The 24,185-nt window shown below is 43.4% G+C and overlaps 2 protein-coding genes across 3 annotated transcripts in view; one reads left to right on the top strand and one right to left on the bottom strand.

The window, feature by feature from the left end:
* Positions 1-10,030, top strand: part of TXNDC11 (thioredoxin domain containing 11) — a 353,597-nt gene extending 343,567 nt beyond the window's left edge. The window contains exon 12 of the mRNA XM_069210328.1: positions 9,072-10,030. Coding sequence (XP_069066429.1) covers positions 9,072-9,921 — 850 coding nt within the window. The 3' untranslated portion in view covers positions 9,922-10,030. The remainder of the gene's footprint in view (positions 1-9,071) is intronic.
* Positions 10,031-10,207: 177 nt separating this feature from the next.
* The window catches only part of SNN (stannin), an 85,851-nt gene continuing 71,873 nt past the window's right edge, over positions 10,208-24,185 (bottom strand). For both annotated transcript variants that reach the window (XM_069210329.1, XM_069210330.1), the window contains one exon: positions 10,208-13,575. In XM_069210329.1, the coding sequence (XP_069066430.1) occupies positions 13,272-13,535 (264 nt within the window). In that variant the 5' untranslated portion in view covers positions 13,536-13,575 and the 3' untranslated portion in view covers positions 10,208-13,271. The remainder of the gene's footprint in view (positions 13,576-24,185) is intronic.

Genomic DNA, 24,185 nt, shown 5'->3' with positions numbered 1-24,185 from the left:
TTGGTGCTGAACCGTTTCAGTGCCACTGTCTCGGTGCCGAGTCTGCTCAGAGCCGCTGTCTCGGGCCCGAGATTGTTGTGTGGCGGTATCTCGACCGGAGTCGGATGACTTCGCCACATGCATGCCCTTTTTCGGTGCCGATGATGGGTCACCTATTTTTCGGGTTGAGCCATGGCCTGTTGGCGGTGGCGTCCCCTGGGCTTTTGTTGTCTTCTCGTGAGTTTTATGTTTCGACGTCTTACTCACGGTTTTCGGCGTTTCTTCGGGATCGAGCTCGTCCGAGTCCGATTCGTGGATGGAGAAGGCTTCTTCTTCCTCCTCAAAACGCCCTTGTCCTGTCGGCGCCGACGCCATCTGCAGTCTTCTCGCTCTTCGGTCTCTTAATGTCTTCCTCGACCGAAACGTTCGACAGGCTTCACAGGTATCCTCCTTGTGCTCTGGAGACAGACACAAGTTACAGACCAGATGCTGATCTGTTTATGGATACTTGTTATGACATTTTGGGCAGAAGCGGAATGGGGTCCGTTCCATCAGCCTTGAAGAGACACGTGACCGGGCCGACCAGGCCCCGACGGGGGGATCGAAAAAACCCCAAAGGGCCACCGGAGCTCTTCAAAAGTCGGTGTCGATCTGTTGTAACTAACCCGATACCGAACGCAAACAATACAGACGATTTTTCCGAGATTCTAACTAACTTTCCGACGCAAAACACGGAGCGAAAAGGAACACGTCTGAACCCGATGGCGGAAAAAAAACAATCTAAGATGGAGTCGACGCCCATGCGCAATGGAGCCGAAATGGGAGGAGTCCCTCGATCTCGTGACTCGAAAAGACTTCTTCGAAGAAAAACAACTTGTAACACTCCGAGCCCAACACCACATGGCGGAATGTGCACAGCATGTGTATCTGCAGCTACACATGCCATCGAACATATATATATATACAAACTCCAGTATTCTGTAAATCGGACAAGAAGGAGCAAAGAGTGCAAACACAGCCTTTATTGAAGAGAAAACTGCAAGGAAAAGCACAGGCATTGTTAACCAATAGACTGCATTAAAGCATAACAAAAGAATACTGGTACTGTGCCTTTAAGACCTGTAGGTCTCCTATGTTCCATCATGCGCCAAAGGTGACAGTTTGGTCAGTTCTTTTTTTCCCTGGCTCCTTTAGTGAGGACCCTGGAGTATTTTTTACTTTTAGTCAAGAAATTACTTCATAAAACCACGTTTTCTCTGCTTCACTCAACATCTTTTCACTTAGAGTGAATGAAATTGTTTTCTGACAGGAATTTTCATCTTTTCCTGTCAAAAATGCCTTCCCTCTTTGTGAAGTGTCCTGTCTGTGGTAAGAAGAAAGCACCGACTGATCCTCACTCAGTCTGCATTTTTTATACCTGTCACTCCACAACCCGAGTCGTGCTACCACTGCCAAAAATGCTCAAAAAGAACCTTAGAAGATTAAAATATACATCTGCATAGCCTTCAGGAGATACAGAAAGCTGGAACTGGAAAAAAGGGCCCTCTCAACCACCTTAATGGGACCAGATTCTCTCCACAAAGCTCCTATAGGCAGATCTTCAGAAAGGCAACAGAAGTGGGGAATAAGATGGACTTCTTGAGGGAGGAAAATACGTATTTGTTCTCAGTCGGCATCGCCATCAACGATGAAACACAACGACACATTGTTGAAGTCCATATCCCTATTGACAAAACACCGCAAGACGTCAAAGCCCTCGTCCTTTCACCGGTCGGCGTTGAGTCAAGTACTTATCACTCTGTCGACTATGGATCATCGCCATTTATCAACGCATATGACTGCGAACATATTGATAGGGCAATCTCTGTCGATGGCATCCAGGCGCCGTGTGACGTCGAGGCAACAGTCTGTTGATGGCAACCAGGCACCATTCAATGTTGATGCAAGCATCTCAGTTATCATCAAGGAGGCGCCATTCAACGTCAAGGCATCGGTCTGTCAACAGTAACCAAGCATTGTTCGACATAGAGATTCTCTTCTTCGTCAGCGGTAACCAAGTGCTGCTCAGTGTCGAGACAAGTCTCTCGCTCACTGGCCATTAAACTTCCATCAATGTCGAAAGGGCAATCTTCTCGACATTCCCCATCTACTTCAGCAAGACACTGATAAACATTGACTGCTCTTTCATTACCCAGGGTAGGGAATCTCATCATGCCACAAAGCGACATCCTGGCCAGATGCTGGTCACTTTTCCCAAAGGGCTGCTTCAGCATGCCCGTCAGCAACTTCCTCCGACTCCTCTACATGAGGACAGAGATTGAGCAGTGTACGCACCTGTATTGGTCCAGGGAGCCCGGACTCACAGTACTCACTACAAGGTTTCCCCTAAGGACACAGTGTCCGAAAATGACTCCATGTCCCAGGACTCCTGTGGCTCATTTGCTAGAAGCCAGCTCTCTGGCAACACCAACCAGGAGGCCTAGACAGACCACTCCCAGATGCATATCCAGAATACATTCAAGAAGTAGATCACCTTTGTGGTCAACATCCACGGGATGAGCTAATAAGTTGAACATTGACATTCCAGCTACCACAACAACCTCATCAATCATTTTTGAGACCATTACTTCCTCTGGTCTCAGGTCTCCTGCAACCAGCAATCAACAGTTTTCTAACACCAACCTCCATTTGAGTGATCCCAACCAGAATCTTAAAGAAATATAAGGCTCCTGAACAAGACACTTTATTTTTTAAGAGTCGATCCTCCACCAGATTCTGTCATTACCACAGCAGCAAAAACAGTGCATGCTGTTGCTGCTTCAGCATTGCTCCCACCAGACAAAAAAAGCAAACAAATGGATTTCTTGGGCAGGAAGATGTGTGGCACATCGGCCTCTTTCGTGAAAGTCCCTAGTGCTACAATGTTACTAGGTCAGATGCGTTTCTCTGGGACTTACCAGATTTGTGGGTATACTCCCAAGGGAGATAAACACGACTTTGAAGAAATCCTGCAAGGAGGCCTGGTCATAAACCAGATAATTAGTGCAGTTGCAGATGGTTGTGACTTGGTGACACATGAATAGGCGCTCATTATTTGCACCAGACGTACATCATGGCTTAGACTTACAGGCCATAAACCAGAGGCACAACAGCGCATCTTGAATCTTCCTTGTACCAGCAACTTGTTATTTGGATCCCACACAGATGACGAAATATCAAAAATAAAGACTGAGTTAGATACAGTAAAAGCATTGGGGCTAGAAAAGAGGAAGGAATTCTGTCACTAGTACAGGCAGTACCCCTCACTGGGTCCCTCGTCGCCAGCACCATCAATCCACCAAGGCTCAATACCAGACCTGCAGATCAGCACGTGGACGAGGAACCACTCTACAGCCCCCAGCCTCCTCAAAGACACCAAGCAAGCAATGAGGTCTCATTTCCTCCATCGCCGTTACCCTGTCCAGTGGGTGGAAGTACCACCAACCATCCCAAAGAGTGGCTCAACAGCGATAACTGGGTCTCAAATATTGTAGAGAATGGGGACTCACTTCGATTCAAGTCCCCTCCTCCAAATGTTCCACCTCCAAAAGAATGTTGTCACCAGCTTAAGATCCTGCAATCCGAAATCTCAGCTTTGCAAGGAGGCAAAAGAGGAGGTTCCATTCCCTCAAAGGGGAGTAGAAGTATACTTGCGGTATTTCCTCGTAAAGAAAAAAAAGGCCCAAATGTAGATTTCAGACCCATCCTCGACTTACGTCTACTCAACAAACACATGAGAAAGGAAAAGTTTAGAAAGCTGGCTCTTCATCAGATATACCCGCAGCTCCACCAGGGGGACTGGATGTGTTCCATCAATCTAAAGGATACCTACATGAACATCCCAAACACCAAGAAGCATCGGAAGTTCCTAAGGTTCAAAGTGGCATCCAAACATTACCAATACTGGGTACTTCCGTTCAGCCTAAAGTTGGCACCCCAAACATTTTTAAAGTGCATGGCGGTTGTAGCGGCAGCCTTAAGAAAGGCAGGCATCTATGTCTACCCATACTTAGACAACTGGCTGGTTAAAAGCTCCTCCCCAGAACTGATTAGAAAACACTATCATATCTCCATCAACATCCTTCAATTGTTAGGTCTGCAGATCAGTCCTTGAAAATCCATCCGAGTCCAAGACTCTCTAAGCTAAAACTTGGGAGACTCTCACATCTGGATCCTGCACAATCACATCATAAGAGATATTTTTCAGGAATGGGGGGAGCCTCAAATAGACTTGTGTGCAGGCGAAACAAACAGAAATTTCCCAGACTTCGCATCCAGGTTCTACTGACTAGGAACAAAGGGGAATGCCCTTTAGATAAACTGGTCAGGGACATTTCTGTACGCCTTTTCTCCTATTCCTCCAATACTAACAGTTATCAACAAACTATGCAAAGCCAAGACCAGAATGATCCTGATAACTCTAAAATGATCCTGCCAGTGGTGATCTTCTCCACCCATCGGAAAGACCACACAGGAGACTAATGTGCAGATCGGATCTCCTCTACAAGTTCGGAGGGAAGATATTCCACCCCAACCTTCCCTCGCTGAGCTTGACAGCATGGCTCCTGAATTACTGCAGCATGGACACTTAGTCCTTCCTCAGGAATTCATGAACATTCTCAGGGAGTCGAAAAGACCATCAACCAGATGTTCTTACTCTTTCAAATGGAAGCTGTTCTACATGTGATGTAGTCAGAATCATTTCAACCCAATTCTAGGCCAGGAGGGGGTAATATTATCCCATCTCCTCCAACTAGCTAAATCTGGTTTACAATTTTCCTCTATTAAGGTGCATCTTGTAACGATAACTGCTTATAGAAAATTGCTTTCTCAAATGTAATTGTTCCAAATATCTGTAGTTAAAGATTACCTAGAATGTCTGAAAAAGGTGTTCCCACCTGTATGTTCCCCCTCTTCTCCTTGGGAGGTGAATGTGGTATTTTCAAAACTCATAGGTCCACCTTTCGAAACTATACTGAAAGGCTTCCTTGCAGCACCTTACCTAGAATGCCGCTTTTCTTCTCTCCATTACTTCGGAACGCATACAGCAAAATACAGTCTCTATGTGCCAAAAAGCCTTAGACAGTTTTCCTTGCCAACAGGGTAGTAATGAACTCATCCTAGTTTTCTTCCCAAGGTGGTGTCTGATTTCCACATTAACCAGACAATTTCACTCCCTACTTTCTCTCCCAGTCTGTCCACACCAACAGAAAGAGCACTACACTCTTTAGATCTGAAGACAGCACTGAAGTTTTCTTTGGACAAGACTAAAGACATCAAACAGTCTGACCCCCTGTTTGTGAACTATGGCCCTATCAGGACGGGCATTGCCTCCCTAAGCAAACCATTTCCAGATGGATAGTTTCTTGCATTGTTCACTTATCGGTTGGTCAACAAGCAATTGCCTGCCAGGCCAAAGCCAGCTCTACAAGGGGTAAGGCGGCAACAGCAGCCCTACTAAAGAATGCCCTCATCTCTGAAATCTGCAAAGCTGCTACATGAAGATCGGTGCGTACTTTCACATGGCATTACTCTCTAATAACCCAAGTAGGGCAGGCTTTCTTAAGAAGGCCATTTAAATAACCATGTCAACTGCTTTTGCTTGCACTGGCTTTGTCCACTGGGATGTAGGATGGGCGTCCTTATGACTATTGATAAGGATCCCATGGAAGAGAAGGATACATTACCTGTAATCTTAGTTCTCTTCCAGGGGAATCTTCATCAAAGTCATAAGCCGCACGCCCACTCACCTCCCCAGACGAATCTTGCATACAACAGGTAATACATGGCTGTCCTGTTCTGCATACCACTGTAAAAATAAAAAAGTACGGACCTAACTGCTGTTCAGCATACCCCTGTAAAAAATAAAATAAAAAAAAAGTACTGACCTGACTGTCACCTTTGGGGCCATGATGGGATACTGGAGATCTTAACGGCATGGTGCGCATATTATTTTGTTAATCTTTAATGCAGGCTAATAATGCCTGTACATTTCCTTTCAGTTTTTCTCTTCAATAAAGGGTGTGTTTGCACTCTTTGCTCTTTCTTTTCCGATTTACAGAAACGCTGGAGTCCAGTGAGATATTTAGCAAACAAAAAGTCAATGTAAATTAGGCATTTTTAGCCTTTAATATAGGCTGCATAGATGTATGTAAATACGTTTGTATGTGTGTGTATATATATATATATATATATATATATATATATTTTTTTTTTATTTTTTTTTTTTGCACACCAGCTTGACACTCCTATCAATGACGCGGCACTCCCAGGATTTTCACTAAATCTTCATTTAATACGAACAAATGGTACCAGACAAACAAACACCAACGCGTTTCGACCTACACGGTCCTGATCAAGACCGTGTAGGTCGAAACGCGTTGGTGTTTGTTTGTCTGGTCTCATTTGTTCGTATTAAATGAAGATTTCGTGAAAATCGTGGGAGTGCTGCGTCATTGACAGGAGTGTCAAGCTGGTGTGCAAAGAAATTGAGGGAAAGGTCCTTCCCTGGCGCGGGCACCGACACTAAAAGCGCGCCCTAATTGGACCCCTTTGGGGGATGAATATATATATATATATATATAAATATATATATATGTGTGTTTCTAAAATGTCTAGGTTAAATGTATATGCGCTATATATATATATATATATATATATTAAATATATTTAATATGTGCTCTGGGGTACCCGCAAATATGTGGCAATATTCAGGGGCATATTTATACTCCGTTTGCGCCGAATTTGCGTCGTTTTTTTCGACGCAAAACTAACTCCATATTTATACTTTGGCGTTAGACGCGTCTAGCGCCAAAGTTCATGGAGTTAGCGTCATTTTTTGGCGTGAACACCTTCCTTGCGTTAATGAGATGCAAGATAGGCGTTCCCGTCTTAAAAAATGACTCCCAGGCATGTGCGCGGTATTTATACTCCCGGGCAAAAATGACGCCCGGGAGTGGGCGGGGCAAAAAAAACCGCATTTGCGCCTCTTTTTAACACCTGGGTCAGGGCAGGCGTTAAGGGACCTGTGGGCTCAGAATGAGCCCAGAGGTGCCCTCCCCTGCCCCCAGGGACACCCCCTGCCACCCTTGCCCACCCCAGGAGGACACCCAAGGATGGAGGGACCCATCCCAGGGAAGAAAAGGTAAGTTGTGGTAAGTATTTTTTTTTTTTTTTTTTTTTTGTGGCATAGGGGGGCCTGATTTGTGTCCCCCCTACATGCCACTATGCCCAATGACCAGAAGTCCCCTGGTCATGGCCATTGGGCAAGGGGGCATGACTCCTGTCTCTGCTAAGACAGGAGTCATGTTAATGGCGTCTGGGCGCCAAAAAAAAATGGCGCAATTCGGGTTAAGACGATTTTTTTGCCTCAGCCTGACTTGCCCCATTTTTGGACGCCCAAACGCCATTTTTCCCTACGCCGGCGCTGCCTGGTGTACGTGGTTTTTTTTCACACACACCAGGCAGCGCCGGTCGGCTAACGCCGGCTAACGCCATTCAATAAATACTGCGCCCGCATGGCGCTTCAGAATGGCGTTAGCCGGCGCAAATTTTTTTGGCGCAAAACTGCGTTAGCGCAGTTTTGCGTCAAAAAGTATAAATATGGCCCTCAGTGCTTATGACGGAGCCCCTGGAAGAGAACTAGGATTACAGGTAAGTAACTTATCCTTACTTGCTTCTTATGCAGTCACTTTCTTTCCTCTTGCTGTCTACCCCTCTCCTTCAGGAACCTACTGATAAGATGACTTCTATCCTTCCACTGCTTATAATCAAGGAACTCTTTTTTTTGTTTCGTTTAAGCACTTCATGGCAATGCATGTTTTCTTGCTCTCTTCTCCTCTGTGCTGGCTTTTCCCTCACATCTCTGCTGCCCACACTATGTTGCTCGTACTCCCTAATGTATCTGTTGCTTTCCCTTTGCCACTCAGCTTCTTGTTCAGGCTTTTATTTTCCAAGTTTGCTTCCATCAGTACTTCTATTGATTCTCATACCTAACTGCTTTTCAGTGGTGTTAAAGTAATCATTCTTGTTTTGTATACATTTTTCCTCATTCAGAGAGCCTGGCAGCCACAGTTTGCTACTAGGTCGCTCCTTTCCTAATAATGCACGTTCGTGCACTTTTTATTTTTTTCTCTTACTGTTCCAAGATGGGTGTCTGATAGGTCGTGACACAACCTTGTGCAAATGCAAAAACAATAGATGATGGACGGAATGCAGAACAAATCAAACATTCACCCCCAGTCATAGATCTGGGTTTAATCCATCAATTTTTTTGCTGCCCATGCCATTCTAGTTTGGACCAAGCCATATGCAAATCAGTCTTGACCCTGTTCCCTGTGGGAACAGTTTAGCCCGAACTGCCAAGCCAGGTCCTCCCTGAACCAGAAACAAGCATCCTGGAACCAGTTTAAGGGCATCACCCTTTATCAGCCAGGCTAGCTTGAATCTGGTGGCATAGCAAACAAGGGACATACCCTTCCACCTTGGGGCGACAAATGCAAAAACAACAGATGATGTACAGAATGTCAATCCTGTTTAGTAACACATTTTAAAGGCAAAATCCACTGGCTTTGCCCATGCTGGTTATAGAATTTGCATGCCAACATGCTATATAAACTAACCCAAAGAAGTAGAGAGCCCACAGTGAGCAGTTCATTTAAAAATTTGTTATCACCAGTGGCAGACCCCAAAAGTGAACTTCAATCGGAATTGCCAAGAAACGTTGAAATGATTCGCATCCACTAGCAGAACCAGTGAAGTTTTTAACCTAGCGACAAAAGATTTTAGTGGTACTGCAAATATAAAAATGATATGTCACATTTTACTGTGTTATCAAAAAGATGAGTGCCAAAATCCCAGGTGCAGAGGTCAGCCGTTTACTCTAATTCTGTGGTTATATGATCCATTGGACTGTTGACTGGTCCTTCAGTCTTTTATACTTTTTGTATGCATTTGTGTAAGCCCAAAAAACAGGAAGGTGTTTTAACAAATTTTGAATGCACACCCTTTATTAAGTCATTTCGTTAACCTTTTCTGTGTTTTCCATCCCCCAGGAAAGACATAAGTGTGAAATTCCCAGAAGACTTGAAAATCACGGTTCCAAACTTACTCAGATTTGTTCTAGACTACACTCTGGGTTCTAAGGTATGGCACAGTGGAAAATACAGCTTTAAAAATGGAGGAGGGCACAGCGAAAATCCCAGCCCTAAATATCTAGGAGGGCACCGCGAAAATCCCAGCCCTGAATATCAAGGAGGGTACAGCGAAAATCCCAGCCCTAAATATCTAGGAGGGCACAGCGAAAATCCCAGCCCTAAATATCAAGGAGGGCACAGCGAAAATCCCAGCCCTAAATATCAAGGAGGGCACAGTGAAAAACCCAGCCTTAAAAATGAAGGAGGGCACAGCGAAAAACCCAGCCTTAAAAATGGAGGAGGGCACAAGGAAAAACCCAGCCTTAAAAATGAAGACAGTCAGAGCAAAAAACCCAGGCTTAAAAATGGAGGAGGGAACAGTGGAAAACACAGGTTTAAAAATGGAAGCCCTCTAGACCTCGGCCAGGTTATGAACTTGGAGAACGAGATTCAGAGACTGAGGGCAGAAATTGGTACTCTGCGGCAGGCACAAGAGCATCTTGCGGTCCAGATTTCTGATGCACAGAATTATGAGCACAAGCTCAAAACTCGAAAGCATACACTGGAAGAAAACCGAGCACTATATCTTCATAAAAAACACCTCCAGGCTCTGAATGAACAACAAACTAAACAGCTTGAAAAGATTGAAGAAAAATTCAAAGAACTGGCAGATGCCTCAGAAGCACTTCTTACGGTGAGCACTTTGCTTAAAAGTCTTGTAGCCTCAATGGAGGAAACACCAAGGAACAAAGAGCCAGAAAAAAAATGAATAGGGCTTTTATGGATGACTTACACAGACTAAGCTCAAACCCGGAAAAAACGAACAGTAGGGCTTTAATGGACGATTTATTTAAAAAAAAAAAAAAAAAGTTCTTGGATAGACTATAGATCTGGACAACCTTGATTGCCTCAGAAAACTCTGAACATACTAACGAAAATATTATGTATTATTTTGCAAACAAACCATTCAAACACCTGAGTTCTGAGAAAGCATTTATGCAAATTTTATTGAATTTCATTGTAAATAAAGAAAATATTTTCAGTGGTATAGAAAATCAAGTTTAAAGTATTTTATTGATTGCAATTGGTGATGACGAAATCACATTGGGGTACAGAAAAATAAGGGATATGCTGCAATGTATTATTTGACCATTAAAATATGCTACATGCCCACAGCCCTGTATTTTGTCTTTGCTCTACCATGGCCTATGGAATTCTACCCAAATTGTGAAAAAATTGGACCCTTGTGTAAATAGCAATTATTTTAAATCAATTTGCCTAGACGAAACATCGAGTTTCTATTTTTTGTAATTATGACAGACTAGATTTGCAAATAAAGTTTAAGTAAATAACATGTATAGTAAGTGTAATTTCATGAAGTAAGATTTACATTAATTCCCACAATAATTCAGTACATCCGGATTTCATTCAGTTGGCATCCAATGTTTATTTTCACTAAAGGTTGTGGAACCAAGGCAGACACTTTTACAGATGTTCCTTTCTAAATTTCCCAAAACAAGTTCACTCACATTGAATCTTAGAACTGCACTGTGAATGCCTTCAGACCTAGTCTTCACAAACCCAAGCATGTTTATTCTTTTAGTAATAGGACAGTACTTTTTTAAAAATGTGAAGTGTGTTTTCTATTAGTTTGCTAACATTTTAATGTATAACCCAATTTGTAATTCCTCCTCTCCCAGGTCAATAGTGCTTTACCATCAAACTCCCATAAATCAGATTGAAGCCATGGATAGGATAATCTTAAACCGGCGGAAAATTTCTGTATTTGCTGCAATGTTTCTATCAAGCAAGATACTGGACATTGCAGTGATACCACTCGCCCCTATCCTCAAGCATTTGCACACTGGAATGTCTGTCCTGGAGCTAGAGAACACAGCAGTCAGCTGACACTGGCCTCTGTCAATCTGAGAACCTTCTGCACCGGGATCTCATTTAATTTACATCAAAGTGGAAATTAGCTATTTTTTATTTTCTCAGGCATTACCCTTAAATCAAAAGAGCCGTATTGCATGTTAGGAGTGATTTGGTCGTACGAAAATAGAAAAATAAGCTTTTCAGCTATGCCCTAAGGTTAGGACAGTGGGAGTTTTGGAGGTCATGATTATTTAAATAAAAAAATATTTCAGTTGAACACAAAAGACGGCAGTAACTGGGCAGTTTAACCTGTAAAGGCCATGTTCTGTCTCCTTTGACATTTTACAGGCAAATAGTAGAAGCTATGCTGTGATCTCAGACTTCACATTTTGAAAATCACTAACCCCTTTCTCATTTTTTTTATTAAAAAAAAAAAAAAAAAAACACTTCCTGTTAACATATGATGATTCTTGCTCAATGACATTATGCATTCTCTGAATTCTAGAAGCAGAGCTACAGTTTGGAAAGCAGGGAATGTTTCCAAAGAAGCTGTTCACACTACATGAAATCATTGGCTAATTAGTTTTCAATACACCATAAAGGATTTCAGTTTACTCAATGACATTATGAAAGCTTAGGAGAGTGGGTGTTCCCAAAGGACGGGACTAGGCTGAGTTTTTGAATGGGTGTTTTCCTAGTTGACAGAAAACCCCCAAAGGAGGCTTTTATTTTGATGGGCAAACTGAGAACATATTCCATCCCACCATAATTGGCTAAATCTCTATGTAAATGTGGTAGTCACCATTTCACCTGCAAAAGATAGACCATCCTGACTAATTAACACCTATAATGGAGAGTGTAGATGATCACAATGGCTCTGGGTTGCTTAACTGCCATCTATACAGTAATTTAGTGTACAGAAAAGCTAACTGATAACTTGAACATGTCAAACTGCAAAACAACAAGGAAACAGCTCATGTATTATAAAGAGAATAGGAACACATCATTCTGCAATTACCCCTGATTAAACTTAAATTTGTTAATGTCACAGACATTGAAAATATAGAATCCTTCATGCGTTCACCCCTCCTTGAGCATGTCGCAATCTCAGATTTTTCTTTTTTCACTCTACATTCAACCGTGGTGCTTGAGGCAGTCGCCACAAAGTACTGTCGCACGACACTGAATGTTTCTTCTCAGATCAGCAGGTCATCAGATACCTGTGTGTGCAGATATCTGAAGTCATTCCAACATCTCAGGATCAATCATCAAAAGTAAGCACATTAGATTACAATACAGTATTTACAATTATGTAACCCGCCCACCAAACACAAAAAAAACCAGAACAAAGTCCATAGACATTTGGTCTATTATGGCAAATTGTAGAATAACAAATAAAAGGTAGTTGTCTCCAGACAACTAGAAATTAATGTGAGAGTAGGTTCCATAATTAACTAGTGTTTAAAATATCTGTCTATGCCTCCATTTTTGCAAGGCTGACATGCTTGCAAATAAAATGAAACAACTGCTCAACTGCCATTTTAAAGACTCCCTGGAATCCTCCTGCACTATCCCTTTTTAGCAAAGGGTACAAAGTCAGCATCATTGGCTTCCTTGAGAGTAGCGGTTAAAATAAAAAACAATGTCCTTGCAGCCATTCTCCTAGTAAAAAAATGTTCACATGAACAGTAAAAATCTGTCTTAAGAAAAATATATTGTTCTGCGCTTGACATCGTTCCCCCCCCAAACAAATGCCTAAGAGCAGTCACAGCCGAGTACATATACAAAATTCTTAAATAAGCAAACACATAATTCAACACATGATAATTCTTTCCTCCAAATCACTGACATGGAGCCAGAAAGGATACAATTTGTCAGTTGGTTTTGATGTTTAACCACCACACCTCCATCCAACAATTTTCTCAGCTAAATAAGCTATCCCAATCTCAAATTATAAAAGGCCAAGCTTCTGATAAACTATTTACAGATTCACAGTTTTGGTAGTTCACATTACAGTAGTAACTCAATCAATATCGGCTCCCCTAAACATTCAAGTAATAAAATGCTATTAAAATACCGAGTTGCCAGAAAATATACCTTCTCAGTGCATGCCATGACAAACCAAACAATGCTAATCTTAAATCAGAAAAGAGTCATCGCTCCCAAAATGTCCATATTCTTCACAGTATGATTCCTGCTCATTAGAGACATTTTAGCAAGTCTATTTGTTCATCCTTCTGTCGGTTAGCTGTGGACTTCAGTGCCATTGGCTGTTAGCTTAGCCTTCCGCTCCACACGTGGCCCTTTAGCAGAGTACTGAACCAAGAGGAAGGGCTCTTTGGTTTCACCTTCTCCCACGATACTCTCCTCATCCTCAGATTGGCTGATTCGCTGGAGACGCAAGTAACACCAGCAGCCCAATATCAATGCTCCGAGAGCTGCTATGGCAATTAGAATGACAATTACAGTGACCACTCCAGTGGTGGGGCTGTGGTCCATGATAGACATGATTGATAGATAACTCTACACAATTCTTCGTGGGTACGATCTGAAATGAAAAAATACCGTCATTAATAAAATTTCAGTTTGATGAAAAAAATGATTTTCATTAGTAATAAAAAATAAAAAATAAACTTCACAATAAGCCCAATTAAATGTACACTAGTCAAAATCCACATTTAAAAACAGTACAGCATGAGATACAATTAAATTCTTTAGAATTCCTAAAGTTAATTCATGCAGATCATTCAACAGCCTTGTGGATATACAAGTAAACACTCATTTCACAGCACCTCAAACATTATGTACACAAAGTATTTCAACTATGTACTTCTTACTTGAAAGCTAGGGTTGTTTAAACAATTTAGAAAACATAATTTAGTGTACAGGTCTAATGGTAATAACTAGCATCTACTACATTCATGATAAGTGCATTTTACCTTCCAATCCTGCCATACAGAAAAATCATATACACTTAATACCAAAAAAAAAAAAAATCAGCATTTGATAAGGCTAAAAGGTAAGATGGAGGCAAAAACAGATAAAAGTTAAATATCAGGAAAATTGGTAAGTCAGAATGAGCCTTTGTTGGTTACAGTTTTGTTACACTAGAATATTTGCTTTTTCACTGCTGAGATTGATAAAACAATAGACACAGATCAAACAGACTTTACGTTCCAGGAAAACCATGTTTAAATTATTACTCATGCTTCTGGGTGAAAATTTGCGATATGATGGTAAATTTGGTAAAGGCTAAGACCCATGTCAGAAAGTTTTTTCCATAGGAGGGGAAAATAAGTATTTAATAAGTGGGCTGGGAGGTGGGCGACACTACCCACGATGTAGAATTAGTATTGCCTACAACCACAGACATATTGTTTGGGATTCAGGACAAGTTGTTATGTTATTTTCTTGCCCAATGGACAAGTTGACACAATACCCTTACGTTTGAAACTGTATACATATTTAATTAACAGAACCCCTTTACTATTAGGGCGAGTTAAAGTACAGTGAGATGCAAGCGAATATGGCTCAGTATGACTCGATGACACTGGATCAAACAGACAAACAAGCAGACATTTTGACTGTATGTTCAATACAAAAACAAGTAAATGTTTGTAAAATATAACATTTTGTGGCTATTTTTAATGTTCCAATAATGTTCACTGATTATATGCAAAAACATGCTGAAGAATGGAGGCAAAAATTGTTCTTTTCAGATTAAGATGTAACTCATAATGTTTTTAATTTGAAAAAAAAGATAATGTTACAAGCACCTGGCTAAACTACTTCCCACCTTTTAAAGGACATCTTTACCACGTCTAAGACAACGTCTTAAGTGCTTCACGCACTTCAGTATTTTTAAATAATAATAATACTGGGTAAGCAATGTTAAAACACTTGAGGCAAAATTATAGGCAAGATACTTATACAAATATGGGCCACGTCCTCAGTGGAAGTCCCAGGGGTGCACCTCCAGTTCTAGAAACTCGCACTGGGGCAGGTTTACAACTTCAGAATTTCACTCGAGTTAACAGAAGTAGTCCTGGGGACATTCTGCTAGCAAAGCTTAGTGGACTCCAACCACATACATGCTAATTTTAAAATCTGTAGGTGAAGTCCATATTTACTTGTTAAAAATGATTTTTTTCTTGTTTTCCTCAAGGGGAAAAAATATTTTCCACCATGGGGAAACGCCTTGTTGTGTTGAAGACGAAAATGTCCCGTATACCACCAATGAAGTCCCAATGTAAACTTCTAATTTAAGAATATTTTTGTATTATCAGTCAGTTGCATCTGACTGGAAAGTGAGAAAGCCCTACGCAGAGTTGAGGAAGAATCCTAGCTGCTTAACTCCCAACTCGAGTGTGAATTTACTATAATCGACACAACACTTATTTCCCTAAACCCCGACATTTTTATTTAAGGAGGTCCCACCCTGGAAAGCTTTACTCCTGCCCTTGTCAGGAGCGAATTTTCGGACTTTTTTCCTGGGTAGCAATAGGTTAGAGAGGAGTTGGTGACATTTGCCTTTGTGTATATATGCATTACAGACATGCAATTATAGCCTGTAAGTGCATTTGTTCCCACGAATAATCTGCATGTGAATAAATCCTGTTATTAGTGCAAAACCAACTTTTCCAAACGCAACCCAACCTTACATGTGCCAATCGCTTTGAGAAACTTGCCCATAACATATTGACTGTACGAGAACTTCCATATTTCAGCTAGCTGTGAAATGTTAATCAGTCCCTGAACTAACACTTGTACGTGCGCATACGTAGTGATATGAAGCGATTTGCCCAAGAAATACATCGTGGTAAAGTGGAAAAGGTCAGACCGATTGGTATCCACTGATCCTTAGCTGGCAAGGTCAGCACTAGAGCATAAGTACAATCTGGTTTGACTTACTGTAACATTTTGTGAAACTGAGTGAATGCAAAAAAGTAAATTTCCTGAAGCAATTACCAAGCAGCTTGTTTGGAAACTGAAGTACTTAAGCGACCAATGGCACAATGAGAAAATTCATATAGACTGAACCCGGTTTAACCAGAATTGTGGCAGAACAACAGGACTGGCATACTCACAGCCCTACGATGACCAAAAAGCAGGCCTAAACAGAGCTCCATTCATTAATACCGTTGATAGCTATTTCAAGATTTGACATAAATAGAAACCTGACATCCTCATAGTGTGGTATAATTCTACACCCCTGAATAGAAAATTCAGGAATGTTAATCGTTAGGCATGCATCCACCAAAGTGTTTCATGGCACTAGCATTAAACAGGGACATCTGGGCTAGACGACATGGGTACAAAACAGAGGTCCTCGTTCGGACCACAACTGAGTGCTCGACTTCTGGCGCACACACCTATTACATTCCTCTGACTCCCTGCTACCTCCCACCATGAACCTGGGCGTTTACCTAGGCATTCGTATTCTTTTTTCTTTTTTAAATCAAAAGAAACGTTCCTTACATCTAAACGTCCATATAGTGTATCTTCATTCATATCATAGCCAAACTATTAAATTGGCACCTATCCATCAAAAGAATCAACTCAACTGCATCTAAAAAGCTGCCACATACGGGGCTTTATGCCCCTGCTCCCTCCGTTTTCTGCCTCACTGGTTCACATTCTGATACAAAATGAATTTCATATCATCTGCCTGACTTACCAGATGCCTGGATCGACCGGCCTTTCCATACCTACACACTGAATACATCCTATATGTGCCACACTATTCCTTATCAAGATTCTCCAGCAAGTGCCCTTAGCTCGACTTATGGGATTTAGTGACAGGCACTTTGGTGTTCACGCTCCAAAACTCTCAAACCAGCTCTCAGAAAATAAGGAATTTACTCAATCTGATATAATCAATGATTGTTCTGAAAACCTTCCTTTTGTAGCAAATCTTGATTCCGGTCTAAGCAAGTACAGCATTGGTACCAAGTTCTCAAACCAGGAATGGTTGTTGAAGATGAGCTTTCATACAGACCCCATTAAATTAAAAAAACAGCCACCAGCTCGTGTATATTTTCGTTTATGTTCCTACTACGTAGGTCAACATGTATAGTGCTACTAGGATGTTTATACTTCAACTTACAGCCTCTCATTCACATCGGTACACAAAATCACAAAAGGTAAACTGTCTTAGAATCCATTACCAGGGTGTTCACTACCAAGAGCATGCAGTAACAAAGCCAATATGTCTCACCTATACAAGGGCTATAGGGTTTGCAAATGTGTTTTTGCCCTGTTGTACATCAGTGTTCCGCATGGTTAAAAGTTAGTTGTGTAGAGGAGTGAGGGAACAGAGTGTCAGAGAGTGGTTTTGTTGGGGTAGTGTCAGAATTCAGTGGTAGAGAGTGTAGACTGCTGTGGAGTGGAATAGAGCTGAGTGAGTTGGAGTGGACTGAGGTAGTTGGATGGATTAAGTTTGAGTAAAGTGGAGTGGATTGAGCGGGGTGCACTGGATTGGAGAGCGGCAGATTAAAATGGGATGAGGTGGATTCGATTGGGATGGAGTAGGGTGGACTGTATTTGAGTGATAGGGGTGGGGTGGACTGGATTGGAGTGGTTTGGATATGGGTGGGGTGGTGTGGATTGGGGTGGACTGGACAGGAGTGGGTTGGGATGTATTGGACTGGAGCGGGGTGGATTGTATGGGAGTAAATTGAATTGTAGGGAAATAGGTTAGATTGGAGTGGGGTCGGGTGGGTTGGACTGGAGTGGTGAGGACTGCATGGAATGGATTGGAGTGGTTTGGACTGGGGTAGTTGTGTATTGGAGTAGATTCATTAGAGGGGAATAGGGTGGACTGAAGGGGTGAATTGAAATTGTATCAGGGGAGTGGACTGGATTAAGGTAGACTGGTGTGGTGTGGATTTTAGTGGGGTAGATTGTAGTGAGGTGGACTTGAGGTAGGTGAATTGGATTGAGTGGGGTGGATTGGATTAGGGTGAGACAGATTGGGGTGACTGGTTTTATTGGGGTGATGGGATTGATGTGGACTGGACTGACGTGAATTAGATTGGGACGGGGTTGAGTGGGGTGGTTTTCTTCCAATGTGGTGGATTTTTTTGGACTGGTATGGATTGGAATGCAGTGATTTGGAGTAGACTGAATTTGAGTGGACTGGATTGGAGTGGAGTGGATGAATTGGACTCTAGTGAAGTGGCTGGACTGGAGTGTGTGGGGTGGATTGCATTGCAGTGGGGTGGGGTGGATTAAGGTGGCTTGGAGTGTGGTGGATTGGAATGGACTGGCATGGATTAAGGTGTACTGGAGATGGGTGAATTAAGGTGGATTGGGTGGCGTGGGGTGGGAGTAGAGGATTTGAAGGGGCTGGAGTTGGTTGGATTAGACTGGAGTGGGTTGGATTGTGATGGATTTGAGTGGACTGGGGTGAGGTGGATTGGAGCAGTGTAGATTGGGGTGGACAGATGTGAGGTGAACTGGAGTGGGGTTGAATGGGGTTTAGTGGATTGGAGTGGGGCAGACTGTTTTTGATTGTAGTGAGGTAGATTGTTTTGGATTTGAGTGAGGCAGATTAGTTTGGATTGCAGTGGCGCAGATTGGAGGGGTAGATTGTTTTGGGTTGGAGTGTGGGCGGATTGTTTTTGAATAGAGTGTGGCAGAATGGAGTGCACCAGATTGTTTTGCAGTGGGGCAGATTCTTTTGGATTAGATTGGGGCAGATTCGATTGGATTGGGGCAGATTGGAATGGGCATATTGGAGCGAGGGCTAAATTGGGGTGGAAAGGTGTGGATTGGACTGACTTAAATTGTTGTGGGGTGAATTGGACTGCAGTGGGGTGGGTGGATTGCATTGGAGTGTGGTATATTGGTGCATTGGAGTGGTTAGGGTGGACTAGAGTGCAGTAGATTGGATTGCAGAGGAGTGGAGTGAGGCAGACTGGATTGAAGTTGGGTAGCTTGTGGTGGATCGGAGGGGGCAGATTGATTTGGATTGGAGTGGCGTAGATTCTTTTGGTTTTGAGTGGGGCAGATTGTTTTGCAGTGGGGCAGATTGTTTTGGATGGAAGTGGGGCAAATGGGAGCAGGGAAGATTGTTTTGGAGTGGAGTGATGCAGAATGGAGACAGGCATTTTGAGTGGGGCAGATTGTTTTGGATTTGAGAGGGGTAGATTCTTTTGGATTTGAGTGTGGCAGATTGTTTTCGATTGACGTGGGCCAGACTGGAATGGGGAAGATTGTTTTGGTTTGGAGTGGAGCAGGACAGATTGTTTGGATTGGAGTGGGGCAGATGAGAGTAGGGAAGTTTTTTTTCTGGAGTGGAGTGAGGCAGAATGAGTCAGGCATATTGTATTGAAGTCGAGCATTCTGGTTTGGATTGGAGTGGGGCATCCTATTTTGGACTGTTGCACGCCAGGTTGTTTTGGATTGGAGCGGGCATATTGTTTTGGATGAAGTGGGGCAGATGGGAGTAGGGAAGATTGTTTTGGAGTGGAGAGAGGCAGAATGGAGACAGGCATATTGGAGTGGGGCATTCTGTTTTAGATTGGAGTGGGGCATTCTGTTTTGGACTGGAGCGGGGAAGATTGTTTTGGACTGGAGTGGGGCAGACTGGAGTGGGACAGATTGTTTTGGATTAGATTGGGGCATTCGGTTTTGGATTAGAGTAGACTGGTTTGGATTGCAGTGGGGCAAATTGGACTGGGGTGGACTATTGTAGATTGGCTTCAGCCAGATTAAGGGTGGGTTGGAATGACTGGGGTGTGGTGGATTGGATAGGCGCAAGTGGTTTGGATTGGAGTGGGGTGGATCGGATTGGTCTGGGGTGGACTCAACTGAGTAGGGATTGAGTGGTGTGCAATGGTAGGGGGTGGTTTGAATTGGAGTTGGGCAGATTGGGGTGTACTGCACGATTGTGTGTTAAAGTATGCATTTTATTGCTTTGCAATATTTAGACCAAGGCAACATTGTATACTGGGGTGGATTGGATAGGGTGGATTAAAGTGGGCAGATTGTTTTAGACTGGAGAGGGGAAGACAGTTTTGGACTGGAGCGGGGCAGATTGGAGTGGGACAGATTGTTTTTGATTAGACTGGGGGATTCTGTTTTGGATTGGAGTAGAATGGTTTGGATTGGAGTGTGGCAGACTGGACTGGATTGGACTAGGGCAACTTCTTGTGGATTGGAGTAGGGCAGATTAGGGTGGGTTGGGATGCTTGGGGCATGGTGGATTGTATTGGCGTGAGTGGTTGGATTGCAGTGGTTTGGACCAGATTGGTCTGGGGTGAATTGGAATGAGTAGGGTGGATAGGTTTGAGTGGTGTGGATTGGTTTGGATTGCTGTGGATTGGAGTGGGGCAGATTGGGGTGTACCTCACAATTATGTGGTATAGTATAATTTTAGCGCTCTGCAATATTTAGAACAAGAAAACATGATATATCGGGGGTGGATTGGATAGGGGCAGATTGTTTTGGACTGGAGTGAGAAAGATTGTTTTGGATTGGTTTGGGCACAATGGAGTGGGGCAAATTCTTTTGGATTTGGGTGGATTGGTTTGTCGTGAGGCGGATTTGACAAGAACGGGATAGATTGCGTTTGGTTTGGCTTGAAACAGAGTGGTGTTGATTGTATTGGATTGAATTGGAGTGGGGTTGACTGTGGTAGATTAAAGTGGGATGAATTGGGATGGATTGGGGTGAGGTGGACCGGAGCAAATTGGATCAGACTGGGGCAGATTAGTTTGAAACATTCTTTTGGACTGAAGTGGGGTAGGTTGAAGTGGTGCAGACATTTGGTCTGGCGTGGGGAAGATTCTTTTGGATTGGATCGAGGCAGATTGGAGTGGGGTGGATTGTTTTTTCAATTGAGTAGGGCAGATTTGTTTGGATTGGAGTGAGGAAGACTCGAGTGGGGCATATTTTCTGGGATTGGAGTGGGGCAGATTGTTTTGAATGGGAGTGGGGCAGATGGTTTTGGATTGGACTGGGACAGATTGTTTTGGACTGAGTGGGCCATATGGGAGTGGAACAGATGGGTGTAGGGCAGACTGTAGTGGAGCAAATTGGAATGGGGTGGATTTTGGTGGATTCAATTGGAGTGTGGTGGATTGGTGTGGGGTAGACTGGAGTAGGGTGAATTGGATTGGGCTGGAGTGGGGTGAATTGGGATGGACTGCAGTGGATTTGTTTGGTGTGGCGTGGATTGGATTGGAGTGGTGAAGACTGTTGTGGGTTGGAGTTAAGCAGACTGAAGTGAGACGGACTGGAGTAGGGCGGATTGTTTTTGGAGTGGAGAGTGGCAGATTACAGTGAGACAGAAACAAGTGTAGCAGATTGTTTTGTAATGGTGTGGGGCAGATTGTTTTGGATTGGGGCAGGTTGGAGTGAGCAGACTTGAGCTGGGCAGACTGGTTTGGATTGGAGTGGGGCAAACTGGAGTGGAGTAGATTGCTTTTTATTGGGGTGGGGCACATCTGGGTGGGGCTGACTGGTTTGGATTGGAGTGGGGCAGATAATTCTGAATTGGAGTGGAGTAGATTGTTTTTTTATTGGAGTGGGACAGATTGGTTTGGATTGGAGTGGGGCAGACTGGTTTGGATTAGAGTTGGGCATATTGTTTTGAATTGGAGTGGGGAGACTGGTTTGGATTGGAGTTGGGCAATATTGGATTGGAGTTGGGCATATTGTTTTGAATTGGAGACGACAGATTCTTTTGGATTGAAGTGGGGCAGATTCTTTTGGACTGAAGTGGGGCAGATTGAAGAGCTCATATTCGAGCAAGGACTAAGTTGGGATGGAAAGGGGTGGACTGGACTGAGTTAGATTGGTGTGGGGTGAACTGGACTGCAGTGGGTTGCATTGGACTGGTGTGGAGTGGGGAAGACTGTGGTGGATTGGAGTGGATTGGAGTGAGGTGGATTGGACTGGAGAGCAGTAGGTTGGATTGCGGTGGATTGGTGTGGGGTAAACTGGAATGGAGTGGGGCAGAACAGGGTGGGGCAGAACAGGGTGGGGCAGATTGTTTTGCATTTTGGCTGATTGTTTTCGATTGAAGTGGGTCACATATTTGTTATTGAAGTGGAGCACATTAGAGTGGGCAGATTCGAATGGGGGAGATTCTTTTGGATTTGAGTTGGGCCAATTGTTTTGGATTGAAGTGGGGCAGATTAGAGTGGGGAAGATTGTTTTGGAGTGGAGTGAGGCAGAATGGAATCAGGCATATTGGAGGTAGATTGTTTTGGACTGGAGCAGCGCAGATTGGAGTGGGGCAGTATGTTTTGGACTAAATTGGGACAGACTTGAGTGTGGAAGATTGTTTTGGAGTAAAGGGAGGCAGAATGGAGACAGGCATATTGGAGTGGGGCATCCTGTTTTGGATTGGAGTGGGGCAGATGGGAGTAGGGTATTCTGTTTTGGATTAGAGTGGGGCAGATTGTTTTGGATGGGAGCGGGGCATTCTCTTTTGGATTGGAGGGGGGGAGATTATTTTGGATTGGGGCAGGGCAGATTGTTTTGAATTGGATTGGGGCAGACTGATTTGGATTGGAGTGGGCATTCTGTTTTGGAGTGGGGCAGATTGTTTTGGATTGGAATGGGGCAGACTATTGTGGATTGGAGTTACACAGATTATAGTAAATTGGGAGGATTGGGGTGTGGTGGATTGGATTGGGGTTTGGATTGAACTCGGTGGACTGGACTGAGTAGGGTGCATAGAATTGAGTGGTGTGGGTTGGTGCAGGTGAGATGGGGTGGATTGGATTGCTGTGGATTGGAGTGGGGCTGATTGGGGTGCACCACACGATTATGTATTAAAGTATAATATTATCGCTCTGCAATATTTAGAACAAGAAAACATGATCTACTGTGGTGGATTGAAGTGGGACAGATTGTTTTGGATTGGAGTGGGGCAGATTGTGTTGGGGTGGGGCAGACTGCTTTAGATTGGAGTGTGCAGACTGTTCAGACTGAGTGGGCAGACTGGAGAGGGGTGGAATGGGAAGATGCCCAGCTTAATTGGCAGTTTTTATTGGTTCTTGGAGGACTTTTACTCATTGCTGGCAAGAGGATAAATTGCAGAGGAAGACCATTGGCAAGTATAAGTGGGATGAAGTTTTGTCTGCACACTGGCTGGTACTAACCATCGTTCAGAAAGCAGGCTCCAAAATGGAGCAACAAGTAAATCAAGTATTCAATGCCACCAACATCTAAGCAATAACTGAGGTTGTTTGGGACAGATCTCGGTGGACGGGAATGGTGGATTTGCTCCTTTGTTTGTAATTTCTGGCACAGAGAGATCTTATACATATAGTCAGACGTGGTGGTAAGATTGTCCCTTTTGGGAGGAGGTGCTCACCCTCCTTGGGTGGGGTGATGGACTGGCAGAGTCACGTGGACCCCAAAATGGCCCTCTTGTGATTCAATGCCAATTTGGACAGTAACTGGTATAAGATGGCTCTGTTTTGTATGGGTCACCTAGTGGCCCTAAGAGAGACTGCTAAATGTTGGAATACCCTGGACCCCTCTATTGGAGGGTTGGGGAAAAGGATTAGACCATTGCATGAGCATCGAGAGACCCATCTACATGACCATGGGGTGTCTGTGGAAGCATAAAAAAAATGGTAATAGTGGTGTCAATACAGGGGTATCTTTCTGGAGTGTTGTCATTGTTCCAACCTTGGTCTTTTAAAACTGATACATTTCTTATACAAAGGAGGGGTGTTCCTGTTTACATGGATTGAGACCCTGGAGCTTGGCTCCAAGCTCAAGGGGGCATGTATAGTGCACTGCCCTTTTACAGAGAGGGGTTAATGCCCTCTCTACCCAGGCTGTGGTAAACTGACAGTGGTGGCAGTATTAATCTATACTCGGGGGTACCTGTATCTTCTAGGAGGGGCTCCCTGCCAACTCCCTCCAGGTAAAGTCTGTGCAGTCCCCCTTTTTTTGTCACGATTTGTGGGATGTGTGTATTGAGAGACAGTGAGTATGGTGAGAAATTGTGTTGAATGTAAGCAGAGCTGGTATCTGTTCTGCTGGACATTCCAGCTACCCCGTGCCACTCCCTATACTTAGTGCCTATGCTAATCCACCAAGCTTCTACTATCTCTTATCTGTATTTAACTAAGACTTCCTCTGCTGGAAAAAACCCTCCTTTTCTAAAGTGGGATGGGCAGGGCCTCCCGG

This window comes from Pleurodeles waltl, chromosome 10, assembly GCF_031143425.1.
Source record: "Pleurodeles waltl isolate 20211129_DDA chromosome 10, aPleWal1.hap1.20221129, whole genome shotgun sequence".
NCBI lineage: Eukaryota > Metazoa > Chordata > Amphibia > Caudata > Salamandridae > Pleurodeles > Pleurodeles waltl.
The sequence above is the reverse complement of the archived record's forward strand: the minus strand, read 5'-3'. Positions and strand labels throughout refer to the sequence as shown.